This window comes from Patiria miniata, unplaced genomic scaffold (genome assembly GCF_015706575.1).
Source record: "Patiria miniata isolate m_02_andy unplaced genomic scaffold, ASM1570657v1 HiC_scaffold_9, whole genome shotgun sequence".
Taxonomy (NCBI): Eukaryota; Metazoa; Echinodermata; class Asteroidea; order Valvatida; family Asterinidae; genus Patiria; species Patiria miniata.
This window is the reverse complement of record NW_024037076.1, coordinates 22,113,167-22,130,390: the sequence shown is the minus strand read 5'-3', so window position 1 is coordinate 22,130,390 and position 17,224 is coordinate 22,113,167. Positions and strand designations below refer to the sequence as shown.

Sequence of the window (17,224 nt, the reverse complement as noted above, 5' to 3'; positions counted from 1 at the left end):
TTAACAGATTTGTTCGATTTCATTGGTAATGCAGCATCTTCAAATGTAAATGTAAATTTGAACTGAAATTATTTCATGGTTAATTGCAAAACCCAGCAGTATCGAGTTGACCGACATTTGAATAAACTGATGACCTCTGATGTACATGTACATTATTTTACATTCATAAATACCTCACACAGTTTACCCATTCCTATTGGTCGAGAGCCTGTCACGTGTCCAGTCTTAAACAGTTGATAAAACACCGGCTGGCTGATCTTAAACACTTTGCCAGTGTCACATGAAATTTGTTTAATACCTGCCAAACATTCCCATTAATAAATACCTTTCCGATCAAAAAGTCAAACAAGTCAAATGTTCACAAATTTCCAACAATTTTGTTCAATAATTTTTTTTTCATGTTTCATGAAACACCACTCTCGCCACGTCTATGGTATGTGCCTCAAGGGTGTAGTGTTAAATATCTCCTCTATATGCAGATTGGCGCGTGCGCGGTATGTACTGCGCGATGTGGTTCAGAACGCAGCAGTGGTTTATCACCGGTTTAAAACCTCCCACGTGACGGGCTCTCAACTACATGTAATAGGAATGGGTAAACTGTCTTACATTATGAATCTCATTTATTGTACATGATACCATTATGTATGTATGTACAGTTGTAGGTACATACTTTGTTTTGAGTGTAATAATAATAAACATACATGTAATACCAAATGATTGTTCAGTTTATCTATTGTAGTCCTAAAATGGATAAATATACATTTAAACAGGACCGATCAATAATGGACCTTGCCTTTGGAAAGCTCATTAAACACAATGCATGGGCAATTTGGTCAATTTCACTGTAATTTAGTCCATTTGATTGTATAATGTCTGAAATACATGGCTCACACATGATACAAGTCCTCTGTTTTTCACCAGTTTAAGTCACCATACTGGTACATGTACATTTTTAGACTAATGTGGATCTGTACGACTATTTTTAGACACAAAACAATAGAAAAACTGTTTGAGTTCACCTAATTCATGCCAAGATCCTTACAATTTTCAAAAAGGATTTCACTAAACACATTGTACATGTACATACGTGCAAAACATTGGAAGTGTACAGGGTGAGAAAAAAACCGAAACTAGTGAAGTTCTGCTGGCACTTTCAAAATCTAGGATATGAAAGCCCGATTCATAAGCTCTCTTTTAGTACGAGAATCATTCAAATCACTCACGGAATTTTAAAGACAACCACCATGTTAAAGTTCTGCCAAGGATCACAAAAACGGTGTGCGTTCTTTCAGCAAAACAAATTTAATTCACACACATTCCTATGTGATTTGCATTCGTCAAATGCTGAAAGAACACTTTACACATAGCTAATTGTTGTGATGCGAGACAGGCGTACGTATGCTGTGCATGGATGTTTCGTTGGGCACATGTTTTGCAATATGTATCTCAGATCTAAATTTTGAGTGGGTCTTGTGTAACTAAACAAAATGGCATTGTAATCAGCACGTTTTTTCCAAGCCACATGCGTATCCCATTCGTAAGCAGATCATTTTTTTAAATTTCATTTCATTTATTATTTCGCAGGGTTAAATTTACAATGGGTAAAACAAAAATAATAATAATATTACACACAGTATAGACATCAAAAAAAGACATAAGTTTAAAAATACACATTAAACCATACAAAAAGACTAAGACACTTACACCAAGATAATTGCACACCCCTGCGGGATTGTTAAAATGTGAACTAAATCACTGTCAAGTAGCTCTCCCATAGCATGACTAAAAACCCTATTTTGCAAAAACACAAATGTTATAACAGACTCACACTATAATACATAATCCCATGGCAAAAAGAAAAACCCTTTAAAATAGCACAAATTCCTGGATTTTTTTTTTTTTAATTTTTATGTATTGCACCATATTAACAAGAAAAAGCAAGGAAAAAAAAAAAAAGACCATGGAAGACAGACAAAAAATTAAACGACCGACAAACAGACCCCTACCCGACAAACGTAAGACATGCAACTTGACCAAAAAAACACCCAAAACAGACTCCACAGAGACAATCCAACAAGAAACAAGTGACCCCACAGACAAAAAAACACAACCTCTGAAAGGAAACAGACAAGAAGCAAAAACAAAACAAAACAGACAAGACAAAAACAAAAAGCAAAGGGAAAAACAACAAATAAACAAACGGACTGACAAACAGTCCTCCCACCCAGCAGACAGCCAGACAGACAGACGGAAGACAAACAACCCAACAGACAAACGTACTAACGAAGAAACGACCCAGGAAACAAGCAACGACCGCACAAGCATACAGACAAAAGCCCCAAGCAAGATAAACAAACAAACAAGCAAACAAACACGCAAGGTTTAGCAAAGTCCCATCTGTACAAAACTTAGGGTGACATGTAGTTCACACCAGGAGTCAGCCAGTGTACCCTCATTTTAGCAATGAAAGTGTTCAGACCAAAGATCAGGCTATCCACAACGTCTGCGGGCAGGGTGTTCCACAAACGGGGGAATCTGACAAAAAGTGACTCATGAAAAGCTTTAGTTCTAGAATAATGGTGAATAAATTTAACATCGTCAACGTGTCTAGGATTAAGGTTGATATAGCTCTCTGATTCAATTTTTAAGGTTTCTCCTAAACACTCCGATGCGAAAACATTTTTAGAAAGACAAGCCTAATTATCCAAGTTTACTGATAAATAGTGGTCGGATTAATATCCAAATTTTTAACAATACAGTCTGATTCTACTATTACGGTTTGAATTCTACTATTTGTCATTTTTGTGACACAAGCTAAAAAAAATATCTGGAGCACCCACCAATTTGCTCCATGGTCTCTGACTGAATCTGCATTCACTCACCGACGCTAACATGTATGGTCTTCTTGGTTCATGAATAGCCTGCCCATTGGACTGATCAGAGTGTTTTTTACTGAATCCTGCAAACAATACCCAATTATCGTAGAGGGTATTGCATGCAGCACCTCACTCATTATTTTGTAGGCAAATGACTAAATGTATGACTGAGAGCTGAATGGAAAGTTCCAGTAAAATCAGATAACTGTTATTCGATTTGAAAAAAAAATTATGATAACCGATTTTGAAAACTTCGATTTCTCCCACCATAATGGATAATACCCATAGCCTCCCTGAAAGGAAAACAAATGTATACAAACAGTTGGGGTTGTGGTCCACACCTTTACCATGCATGTGCGGATCGAGCCACTCCCATCAGAGTATAGAACTTGTTATCATGGAGGTATGTAGGTCGCATGGACATTACCTCATGTTTTTCTTCAACTTGGGCGGAAAAGTAAAATCCATTTTATTTACGGAACCCCAGGGCTTGGACTGATTATTATCATTTTTTGAAATTGCCCCCATTAACTTGATGTGGCTTTGGAGGATTTTTTTCAAGGGAAAGTTTAGATGGAAAACCCACCTACACGTAGACTACGGATCCAAGGATCTAACAGCAACCCCGAGACACATACAGAAAGTATGGACTTATCACATACTAATTTTTTGTTAAACACTCCTCATTATTTTGTAGCTTGGAGAATTGTTGCTCCTAGGCCCTCACTGCTTCATTGATTCTTTGATTCCTTAGTAGTTTGACTCAAACTCGCCAAACGCCATCATAGAACCTTCATAGTTAACTTGCTTTCCATGACCGCGTGCTACTGTCCATCTTCTGCTAACTAGTGCTACTGCTAAGCAGCATCGGGGCAAATCTACGCACACTAACTGACTTCCAATGCCTGTGTATGTATATACATGTACATTCAGAACATCCAACAGGTTAACGCATTCACAAAACTAAGGAGTGTTGATTCAACGCGAGATGTTTACCCCTTTGATCAAGTTTGGAAAAAATCTACTTAACCATACATCATTCATGAACATTTAATTGAAACATGAATTTTTAATTTATTAAATATTCATTAAGACCTCTCCTTGACCTCACCTTAATTCAATGGGCACCTTAAGTATATCAAATTAACTCTCACCGGCAACAAGCGCTCATGGTCGAGTGGATAAGACTGGTGCATTTAATTCATGACAGTTTCTTTCTTCTCCAGAGTCCAGGTCAGGTTTGATTCCTGGCAAGACCTCATGGATGTTCATTGAATAACTACATGTAACATTGTATCCACAGAAGAGAAGCAGAAAGGACAGAGAGAGAGAAAAGGGCAGGGGAAAAAACGGACAATACTAGTCGGGTAACTACTAAAATTGGAGTGGCCTAAAAAAATAAAAATTCAATTTAAATTTAAAGAAAATCTGATTTAAAAAATAAAATTGCAAACTTTGCTGTCCCCCTTTTACATCTCTAACCGCCCAAAATAAATGTGGCCCCTTTTTAAACCTGTTGGGCCGGGGATTCAAAATTGATTGGAAAAAAGTGGCAGCAGGATACTACATTCTTTCCGCTATACATGTATATCTTGCCAGGTTCGTGTAGAAGGTAGGTAGTTGAAATGCTTGACTTGATTTGGAAGGCTTGCCCATGGCCATATAGGATGATCTGATATGCATATTGCTTCCTGTCAAGAGTGCACCTGTACAGGTGTGCTTGGCATTGGCTCCTATTCCAAACCTTTCTGGACTTGCTGATGTGACTGATGGCCTCAACTGACTTCTGACTGCTGCCACTTGTACCACTCTTGATGTACATGTGCATGTAGAAGTGCTCATGAACATGTATCGCTCAAGACCAATATCCATGTCATGTATATTCTGTAGAAACATGCTAGTATCTGAATTGCAACAGTAAAGACAATCAAGTAGCTTTCGCATCCTACATACTGGTACAATGCATGTCAGACAGTGGTTGGATTTTTTGTGTGCGCCATATTAATTTAGGAACAACAGTGAGAGGACCCAGTCTTCACTACGTGATAATGGCCGTGTTGGGGGATGACCGCTGTTAACGGACCAAGCCGAAGGGTGCGGTCCATTAAAGATATAGTCCATCATTTGTAATTTGTGCATTTTGTTCGTTTGAAGCAACAAAAGTGCTCAAAATCTAATGAAGGATACTGAACAACTAACCTGATGAGCTTTCAGCTCAGCTTCAGCTGTATATTCCGAGAAAAACAGCATGCTAGGATCTCAATTTCAAATCAAAAGTTGCTGAATCATGTTTTGAATTGGGCCTGAATTCAGAGTCCGAGACATGTTCTCACTGAGCTGATCGCAGCTACGCGATGTCGCGCACTGATCTGACGAATTATAGCAACCGCGCGTGCGTCGTGCCAATGCTTGCGCGCGCTTTGCCGAATAACAAAACGAACTACTAATTTAAATTTCCTATGGTGCGTCTTAAGAAGCACCGTTGGAAAGGCCTTCTTTCGTTGATTACTTCAAAATGACAGCTTGCCAGATAGAATAATTTCACAGGGAGTTTAGTCCCCTTACTATCTTTCAACCAAGTATGTTTTTCAACAATAATTACGCCAGTTACTTTTCGGATGGCTGCAAATGATGCACTATAGCTTTAACAGCGGCCATCCCCAACCGGGTCATTTATTATTTATCATAATTTTAAGGAAATAAACAGTTAAAATGCTCCAATTTTGTGACTTTTTCACCTGCGATATTTCCAGACTTTTTGTGTTCATGTCAAGGGGCCATATTTTAGCTAAATGAGTGTGATATGCTACCCTGTCTCTTCAATGCATTATTCCTCTAGCTGCATTGCATTATGACTGATGTCCAGAGTATGAACTTCTGCTGCCATAGCGAAACAAATTACAACAATTTTTTTCAAATTTTTACCTGACGGAGGAAGCTGGAATTTCGTTTACTATTCCTTGTGTCCAGAATTACAGAGATGCTCAGTTTAGAAAAAGGAAATAGGTCCGTGTGCGACGTATTTACAGAAAATAAATCGCAGATCCATGCTTTCGTCGTAAGCGTATTATTATCTTCAGTACGAACATGTCGTGTGAAGACCATACAAAATTAGAAACAGTCCTTATATTCTAAATCTATGGTGAAGACTTATTCCGCGTACGCATAGCAACTGTGTTGCATACGAGTGCGTAAGTCTTCACGCGATGGTAGTTGTGCGCATGTGTACTGCTGTATTGTTACAAGCTACCATAGGACTGTTGTATATCTGGCCAATCATTTAGGTTACAGTATGATGCTGGATCAATACTGGTTCAGGGGCCATTTATTCGCTCGTTTTTTGAAGCCGGTCTTTATATCACCGTTAATGCACTCCCACGTGATCGAGTCTCGACCGATCAGAAGCTATCAACTTTCCAAGGTATTTATTAATGAACATTCATAAATACCTCAGACAGTTTAGCTATTCCTATTGGTCGAGAGCCCGTCACGTGGCCGGTCTTAAACGGATGATAAAGACATGGCTAGCTGGTCTTAAACACTTTTCCAGTGTCACAATAAAATGTGGACTCCTAAAATCCAGTGCCTCTTACCGTTTCATTGGTTGAACGTTCACAATCCTCACGTAGGCATGCGCAACACTACAAGCGAGTCAGAATTTTATAGTTCTAAATTCAAAACGCAACGCCCCAGGTGCGTTCTGCGTGACATCGCGCAGAACATGTTACGCGCGCGTCAATCTCCATAAAAGGGTTGTTTACATCTTACTCGCCAGCTGAACACTCCATTATTTTGCTAGAGGGATGTTTCAAAAAGCATGAAGTGAACTTGTTGAACAAAATCGGGATTTTTTGAACGAATTATTTGATATTTTTTTACGGATAAGGTATTTATGAATGGGAATAAATATGTGCTCGGTCGGTATTTATCACTCTGTTTAATACCGCTTAGAGTCTGGGTGCTGATAATTACCCTCGCCTCCGGCTCGGGTAATTATCAGCACCCAGACTCTAAGCGGTATTAAACGAGTGATAAAAACCTCCGGAGCACACATTTATTCCCTTATTCATAAACACCTTGGACAGTTTAATCATTCCTATTGGTCGAGAGCGCATTATATTGGTGGTACAAAATAAGGCAATAATAGTTTGATAGAGCAGTTTTAAACGTCTGGTTTATAACCGGTGTGGGGCCTGGTTGCGGATAACGGCCTGAGCTGATCAGCGACCAGGCCACCAATCAGTTTCAAACCACACATTGAAAACTGCTCCACCACACTATTATTCCCATTCACAAAATAGCGCAATTCCATGGTAACTCGAAATTTAGAGGGGGTATTCCGTCAACTCTATGAAGTCAAAGCATGAAGGGTAGATTTTTCTCCCAGAAGATCCCTTGAACTAAGTGACAAAACTACACACAAAAAAAACAGCCAAAAGAAAAGGATATAGAATTTCTTTTTAAATGCCTTGCATTTAAAAGTTTCCTCATACTGTACGGTACACTGATTGAAAAATCTGCTTAGTGCCCTTACATGTGCATCATTAGGGTGTAAGTCATATATCAACATATAATCAATAATACAATTTTTAGAGGGATGAATTTGGTAACTCACATTACAGCTTGCCCACCCACCTTTGGTACAAGGACAATTCCACACAAAAGTGGACATGGCTGAAAAGTGGAAAATGTATGAAAACTTCAAAAACTACATTTAATGCAAGCATCACAACCTCAAGTTTGGTACATCCAATTTAAGGGGACCAACAGATCTATTATAATCGAGTGGTGTGCCAGTGAGATAGAATGTGGTCAAATGTTGCGGTTTTTGGGGTCATAAAAAGTGACTTTGGGGCTACAGTTATCGATTTAGGTAGTCATGTTGGCATCTTGTTTTCACATGCAAAATGCAAACTTATTGTGAGGTTTTTGTTTTTAAGGCAGGGAGAAAGGTTCATATTTTATAAAATATAACACACAGAACTTAAAATATCCTGATTCATTATGTTTTTTTATCACGTGTGTGAAGCTGATTTCTGGCAAGTAACATTCGTAATGTTACAATGTAATTGGTGTTTTTATAGAGTAAAGCTATATCTAACACTTAGTTTAGTTATTTCATTAAATTTGTGTAAGAAACTTTACAGACTTTTATCAGAGAGTACTGAAATTCAAAACCTACGTTAAAATGCGTCACATCCGTAATGGTCGTTTACAATGCTTAAATCTCATTAAGTAATTCAACCACAATACAACATTAATCATGTGATGTTATACATCAAGGCCTAAGCTAGAGATGAACTGAATATAGTTGCTTTGACAACAAATATTTGTTGTTGAAATTGGTCATTAGGCTCTGAATGTAACATCCGTTACATTATCATGGAATTGCCCATATTAAAGTTAAAAAGTTAATGTCCCATTAATTTGATACCGCATTTGAGGTTGTGATGCTTGTAGTTGTGAAGATTTCATAAATTTTCTATTTTTCAGTCATGTCCACTTTCTAATGGAATTTCTCAATATTCTTTTGCGCACTATAAAACTTTGGTGAAATTGTCATAACTGAAATGTTGCCCAGCGTGAAATGTTGTGCAACTTACGTAATAAATTGTGGCGCAAGTAGACTTGCGCCTTTGCATACAGTTTTGTGAAATCGGCTGCAGGATCTATGTGGATTGAACAAGGAATTGACAAGAAAACACCTAAACATGAACATATATTTCTTGTCTAATTATCAATCTCAAAGATAAGAAGCCACAGCAATATCTTCATGCTGGTGTACAATATTGGTATGCAAGGTTCTATATGGAGATTCCATGTCAAGTTGTGATCGATTGTGAATGGGATGTTTCGGGGATGATCTATGCTAACAGTAATGAGCTTCCTGGTCTGGAGGTTATCAGATATGATCAGTCAAAGTTGTCAGGATTCTAGCAGGCAGGTGCACAATACATGAATCTCAGCTTCAGTCCAAAAATACTTGTTAGATGAAGATCAATACCTGTCTACTTATGCTATGGAATAGGATGGTGCCTTATCCAATATGACAGACACACAAATTATAACACAACTCAATTTATCATCAGAACTCTGTACATCATACCCTACGTGTAAGTCTTGCTTTATACACTGAATTTGTCTTCAAGCAAACTTGAATCCTGATACATTGCCACAACAGTGTGGCATAATCTTGTATTGCTATTAGTATTAAAGATGAGCATGTGTTACTGCTGCACGCACAAGTGATGGGATTTTATAAGCATTTCAAATATATTGTACATGTATGTCAAGTTTGAATGATTATTCCTTACCCACTCCCACTTGTGGAACATAGACTAAATATACATGTGGGCAATTCCACCGTCACTCTCGTTACATTTATATGCCATGAGGCTACTCAAACACAATGTACATGTAAGTGTGTATTTTAGATGCAAGGGACATGAGATTGCAGGGAGGTACCGTCACTCACGTTACATCAATCACATTACTTCCTCTTTATGGTTTCTAACATGGCATAAACTCTGAGTTTGATGAACTGCAACATAATGAAAATCTTTCCCTATAATATATGAGCCTTTCTCTCTGTCTTAAACACAAACATTCCAATAACAGTCACATTTTGCATGTTAAAACAAGGTGTCAAAATGACTACCAAAAATCCATGATTTTAGCCCAAAAAACCACAAGCTTTTTTACCCAAAATCACACTTAACTACATTCCATCTCACTGGCACACCGCTCAAATGAAAGATCTTGTTGTCCCCTATAATTTGACACCACATGTGATGTTGTGATGCTTGTAGTTTGGAAGATTTCATACAGTTTCCACTTTCCAGCCATGGTCACTTTTGCGTGGAATTGCCCCTGTACATGTTCAATGTGCCACACAACCTTCAGCTTCTTAACCTAAGACACATGACATAATTCTGAGTTCCACTTGTGCTAGTTGGATGACTACATGTGTACTTACATGTATACATGTACAGGTACATGTCTTTCAATTGTTGATAAACATAACTTTTAATTATCAATAATTATCAATTGTGGAAACTCATTAAACTGTATCTAGGCTTATGCACGTACCCGGTAAAGAGTGGTACAGTGGCTGTAGGGCACTTATCAATTTGCACTGTTATATCGTGTGCTTAGATACTATAATTTCATTGCTTTAGAACAGCCACGTGTTTAGTCATTAAAAATACCCATTTACTTCATAAACATGTACCGTACACTGAGTTGCATTATACATTTTTGTAAATAAATCTCACACTGCGCTGCATATAAATTGCACAAGTTGCACGCGCGTGTAGGGCCTGCCTACGCGCTCGCGACTGAGAACTGCAACTGTTCACGATGTCTGGCCTGCAGTTATCAAGGGTTACACTGTAGTGATTTCATTCATTTCTTGCATGTAAGTTACAACCATCTTTTTGACTTACATGTATTGGCACGATATAACCAAGCAATTGTTGATTGCTGTGATGTAGGATGTGCCGTTTTTAACCCCCTTGGGGCGCATATATATCTCCCTTGTCTTCACCTCAGGTGCTACCAGTATGCACCCCTCAAGTGTTAAAAACCATACCACATCACAGCAGTCAACAATTGTTAAATGGTTGTGCAACTACAGAGGGAGTTGCACGGTACAATTTAATATAAAATGTATGGGTTTCATTAATATAACTTGAATTTTGCACCCCAAAAAATGTCAATTTTCAATTAAAAACAACAACATACATGTGTACATACATGTATGTATGTGCACATGTATATTTGTCATGTTGTCGTCAAGTCCGAGTTGCTAACATTGAGTCCGAGTCCTAAGTCAGAGTCTGATGTGTCTAGTCTGAGTCCAAGTCTTTGTTGATAGTGACTTGAGTCTGAGGCTGAGTCACAAGTCAGAGTCTGATGTGTCTAGTCTGAGTCCAAGTCTTTGTTGATAGTGACTTGAGTCTGAGGCTGAGTCACAAGTCAGAGTCTGATGTGTCTAGTCTGAGTCCAAGTCTTTGTTGATAGTGACTTGAGTCTGAGGCTGAGTCACAAGTCATACATCTATGGAGCTAACTTTTAGAAGTTGTCTTACATTTGTACATATCACAGAAATGACTTGAGTTTTGTGAATTATTAGTTGCTTGTTCATAAGGTGCATCAAGCCATTTATAAATTAAGTCATCCAAAATCAGAGTTGGTCACCTGACAACCTTTCTGAAATTCAGCTGAATCTGCATAGAATGACACAATTAGCATACATACATGTACAAACAGGTTTACAATAAGGCCAAAAAAAATTAGTTCTGCTTCCGATTACATGGCATTCGAAAGTAGGGTACATGTAGGTAGGTAGGGATTTTTTTGTTTTACCAATTTTTTGTGTACGACCATACGGAGGCGTCTACGTGTAAACAAAGGTAAAAGGTATAAAGTGATGGTTTTGGTGTTTTTTTTTTCCTCATTTTTCCAATGAAAAAATTAGGGTGGGGCTGTCAGAATAGGGTAGGTAGGGAAACCGGAAGCAGAAGTATTTTTTGGGGGGGGGGGGGGCCTAAGTAAACTTGATTATAAATAAAAAGTGAAGTACTGTGAATGTACATTGGTGAAGACAGAGTTTAGCTACTACATGCAAGTACATGCAGAAGGTTTAAGCAACTCAAACATGCTTTAACAAAGACATGCATTGTAAACTTTAGCATGTGACATGAAAATAGAAAATGTACACAGTTATTGAAACAATTTCCCTTTTCATAACATCTAAATTAATTGTAGGTTTTCTAGAATTAAACATTTGCAATGAAAACTAGAGGTCTACGTCCGTTTAATGAACAGAACATAGGGCTTTTCTGCAATATGCTTTTTTTTTTAATCAATAACACGTCCCTGATTATGTACATGTATGTACAACATTTCAACCCAATCGGACCACAACTATGCTGAAAAGCCAACAACAGTTTCACTCTTTGTACAAATTATGCACAAATGTCTGTACGTGCATAACTCTTGTGTAGAAACCAGCTGGAGCATAGATCAGCTGATGGGGTTATGATACACAAACCAGTTTTATACATGTACTGGAAATATGGTACATGTGTACATGTCCATGTGCAAGTACGTACATGTGTACATGTACATAACATGCATGGAGATTACAAGTCAAAGGAGATTACCAGTCAAGCAGGTGTCTGAACCAGCTGCTGTTGACCTACATGTGCGTGTGTCATGCCTCTATACAAACCAAGGGAAATACCTACTGATCCTTTTCTCATCAAAATATGTACTTGTTTTCACTGTACCCCATGTAGCATAATCGCAGCAACTTTCTGGTACGGTACATGTGTTCAAGTCCACAGCAAGTATGGTCACATACTGGTGTCTACTAAAGTTAGATTTAAACCTTCTTGTGACACAAAGTGCAAGAAAATGGTTTCTCACCCAATTCACCACAAGTGCATGAATAGCACACAATGACTGATCAGAGAGTTCCAACCCATTTTGTCATAATGACAGCTCACCACACCCAGTCATTACGAATCCAGCATGTTATCCAATCATTGTGCAGGGCACTGCCACACTGATGGATAGTTCCTGCCCAGATATTCATCATGACAGCTCCTTGTCTGCATGCAATTTAGTCCTCAATCCTGCAGCAGTGCCACCCAATATACATTCCAGCGAAACAATCATACATATTGAACTCCCCCCCCCCCCCGAAAGAAAAGAGAGTCCAATCATGTAGTTCTTTTCACAAATTCTCTATTTTCATTAGTTCAACTCATGTCCAAATAATGTGGCTGTTCAAAAGAATTCCACCAATGGCCTTACCTACATGTACCTGTATGAGAAGTTTTAAATAACATTGTTTAACTTTTTTGAGTCACTAAAAATCATCATGAGGATTTGTTTCTGACTGGGAATATATTTGATAGAAATCCCCCCCCCCATTTTTTTTATTCCTCTCTATACTAAACCTTGCATCAAATATGTAATTGTCACATCTTAACCTTCAATATATAGCAAATAATTGACAAAAAAGTCTCCGGTTTCTGGTCTGCGCACGAATCGCCATAGCCATGTGCACTGTCGATGTCGCTGTATGGTCTGACATTTACGTTTCTCTGATTTTGGTATTGACTATCCAAATTTCCCGAAGAATGTTGTTCGTGTCAATCGAGATCATAAGTGGGTGCAGAATTCTAAAGCCTTATGGCCTTACTGAGGTCACCTCAAGCTCCACTCTGAAGGGTATTTTTGAAAGTTTTAAGGGGGTCGAAGCGTCAGCTGCTATATCAGCTGACATTTAAAGAAAAAAAAGTAGGGGGAAAAAAAACCCCGCGTCAACGCACCACTTTTGGGGCAAGCTCCATACCAGAAACCGAAGATATTTTTTTGGGCTATATACCGGTATGTCGTTGCCCTCATATTATTTTTTTGAATGATTAAATCATAAATTTACAGTTCTAAACTTTACAAGCTCCCCAATGATTTCATATTATGCTCTACATGTAATGCGCCTATCAAATGTTTACAGAAAACAGAAAACAACAAATAAATCGTGGAATAAATTATCAGTTAAATGTTTTCGTTGTGATTGTCTTGATAGTGCGAATCTAACTGGAGGATGACTTTTAAGTGCCTCACTGGTCACTGTTTGCATGACTGCCAGGCTCAGCTTCATGTGAGCTTCCAGTGAAATCGGATAACTGTTATTCTAAAAGTCCTCAGTTGGAGTCAAGTTATCATCTGGAAACCATTAACCTTTAACTCACCACTGTGACCTTGACCTTTGACCTTTTTACCCCAAAACCAATCCCAACTTGCCTACTCAAGGGCAACCCCCTACGAAGTTAGACACCAAAATCTCATTTCCAACTCAAGTTATCATCCAGAAACCGTTAACCATTAACTCACCATGGTGACCTTGACCTTTGACCCCCAAACCAATCCCAACTTGCTAATCACAAGGGCAACCCCCTACCGAAGTTACAATCCCAAACAACATTTTCTAACTCAAGTTATCATCCGGAAGCTACATGTAAGCTGCCCTGACGGATGGACAGACGTAACCTGCGGGTCTACGGTCATACGGTTGTACAGAATTTAGGACTGGTAAGTGTCTCCCAAAACTTTGTTACGGCGACACAGAAATTGGATAACTGGATTTTGAAATCTCTTGCTATTAAAACTAAGCCATGTGAAGGAAAATATTGCAACTGATTGTCATTCGGATAATGTTTGAACTAACTTATTCAGAGATGCCACAGGGTCTGCTTGAAAAAAAAACGGAACTGGGTCTGCTTGAAAAAAACGGAACGGCTGCTTGAAAAAACGGAACTTTTGTGTGTGTGAAAAAGCCACTTTGTGTCCGACACAAAGTCCCCATTGTCATCTTTATCTTGTAGCCAAGCCAAGTTCTGTTTATTTTTTAATTTTGCTTCTATGGCCTTTAAAGCTGTCGGTTCGTTCAATCACTGACTTTGTCCATATTCCTAATATTTATTGTGCCTACCCGAATTTCCAACGTAATATTCGACACGAAACGTGCATGATTCCACAACACTGCTGTCGGTGTACATGATCCTTGCACTACGCGATGCGCTCAACGTAAACATGGTTGGTACCCGCATTTTTTGTATTCACATGTATCACTGCGATCGGAAACCACCGATAGCTGAAATGATAGACTTGATTTCCAGGCTGAATGCTACGTGTGCTTAGCACACAACACGCCCGCACGCGGAGAAGCACGCGCGAGGCGCCATTGTATACTGCGTGCAAGTACGTTGGCCGCTTGTATCGCATGCAGGCTCGGCAACAACATACACAAAGACTGTTTTTAAGACTACCTCAATAAACAATGTTGTGCCATGCGTGCGCCTAAATGTACTAAATCGAGGTAAAAAATCAACGCATTTCCACAGTTTTTCTTCTCTTTTTTCTGGTTAATTTGACGGCCGGAAAAACCGGAATTTTGTGAGATTTTTTTTAAAAACCGGAATTCCTGTTAAAACCGGAAAAGTGGCATCTCTGCTTATTAAATTCATTCATTATTCCAAATCAAAAGTTCCTTTCCTCATTTATTTTTGATCAAGCTTAATACTGGGCCATTATCCAACACCATGTATCTACATGTACATCAAAATATCTTTGCCCTTTCAAATTCCTGATCCAACATACATGCAGAAGAAATTCCAGGTACATAGTACTGCGATACAAATACAAATATGCCATGGCCCATGCAATGTCATTTTTTTAAATGCAATTGTTGGAGATTCACCTTTTTGTCCCATTTAACCTTTTTTTCAATTTTCATTTGGCCATTTTCAAGGGTATTTTTGTGCCTTTTTGAGCAAAAGTGTGATTTTCAGGCAGAAACCTCCATGTTACAGCTACCGGTATTTCAGCACCAAACGTTGCCAGAATTTTGGATATTTGGATGTCGTAAGTTTTCTTTTCTTTTGTGATTCGTGTTGTGTCAATACATGGCAGTAAGCCAATGAGCAAACTTTTCTCACAAATATTTTCAATAAGCAAATGAACAAATGAACAGTAACCCCTAAACTGAACAGTGTCTTCCTGAAATGACATCACAACAACAGCACCCTCAGTTGTCTGGAAAAGCATGGAAGATTTTACATGTGTAAATGTTTAAAGAAGTGCACTTTTCCATAAAATTAACAATGGATGTCAATATTATTCATACATTTAAGAGGAGTGGACAGTTGCTTAAAATATGTTCCTAAGAAAAATTCACTTCATGGACCCTTTCAATTGTAACCAAATTTGATGTGTATGTTAATTTCTGCTATGAATATGGTCCATGACTCTACATTGAACATACCGGTACATATTAGGCTCTGTCTACATGTGTATGTAAACATTCTTTTTCAAAGAAAACCTCAAAGCCCATTGGCCCAATAACTGCCTGTATGCTTGGCAAACACTTAGTACATGACGTATTTCTCCATGTTTCAAATGAAAGGAAAGTGCGATAATTTTGTTTTTTTTCATTGTCACCCTCTCTGATCTTTTGGTGGAAAATGTATCACTGATTAAAACAAAAAACTGTATCATTTTACAACATATCAGAATGTATTCAAGAACTGTTCTCTATTAATTATATAGATTATTTTTGGTTTTGGTTTTTCGTCCATTTTGTGTAAAGTGCTGTGGTACTTTCTTTGACAGTTAGAGCGCTATGTTCTGTATTATCATTATTTGTTATTTATTAATGAAATCCACTTACTGATCAATCCTTGCTTGCTCATTGTTGCATGGCATGTGGATATACAAATGTGCAGTATGATACCTGACCCCTTCACACAATGAACAAAACTTGTATTGTCTTATACTACATGTACATCTTAAAAACAAGAACCAACTGACTTACCGCTACATGTGCATTAGGTGTAAGGTTAGATTCTCTGGACATAGATGGGTATGGCATTGAGTACGGGTCCTTGGATTTACCTGCGTGAGAACAATATTGAATTAAAGAGTATAACAAAATGTGTAATTTAACAGCCTTGGATGTAAATTTTACTCATAAAGTTGTGCTAACCATGAGGGAGTTCAGAGACCATTTAACATTGCTTAAATACTGGTTGATCTAGATATGGTGTAACTTGTTTGCTAAATTGGTGTCTGAACAGTTTGAAGGTACACTGAATCAAGTTCAACTTGCCGCTGAAGCAGTAAGTTCAAACACAACAAAGGAAGGGTTTAGTTCACACATTTTGTTCTCCTTAGACTGAGTGATGTCTGAACAGTTAAACTTAAATTAAATTCCCACCTATTTGACCCAGCGCTTACATAATGCTTTCTGTTAGCGCACTTTGCTCTTGCACAAATACTCTGAACTTAATCATAATGTACATGTATGACATACAATAAAATCAATGTTGATCTCAGTGAAGTTTGCAAATTTCAAATTTGAGAGAAAGAAAAACTTGTTAAAATGTTCAATTTCCTCAGCACATCATGCATCCAAATATTGGACGCAGGAATGTTGTCATCAAACAGCTGGCATGCTACATTGTGGTGCGGCCATCCACTGGTTGGATTCCTTCCACAAAAATGGGTAAATGTACTACTCTCTTTAATGTCTTAATCTTTCAGTCCCCGTACTGAAAGAAAAGTTCATCTTGTAGGATGTAAATTATGCACTTTTTATTTGTCATCCAGACCAGGGTAACATTATTGCAAAATTATGGTGGGGGAGGGGGGTATAATTCATGGTTGGTTCAATAATTTTTGAAGCCACATCATGGTGTTTGAGGCTTACCTTACGACCCTTAGTACTGCAGATACATGTATGTGAACAAGCGCGAGTGCACCATAAGCTCTGGCCC

At 38.2% G+C, this 17,224-nt stretch overlaps 1 protein-coding gene across 1 annotated transcript in view; it reads right to left on the bottom strand.

Annotated features, from left to right (window-relative positions):
• LOC119720683 (transcription factor 12-like) overlaps positions 1-16,364 on the bottom strand; it is a 95,593-nt gene extending 79,229 nt beyond the window's left edge. Inside the window, exon 1 of the mRNA XM_038190480.1 lies at positions 16,264-16,364. Coding sequence (XP_038046408.1) covers positions 16,264-16,320 — 57 coding nt within the window. The 5' untranslated portion in view covers positions 16,321-16,364. The remainder of the gene's footprint in view (positions 1-16,263) is intronic.
• Between the last annotated feature and the right edge of the window lie 860 nt (positions 16,365-17,224).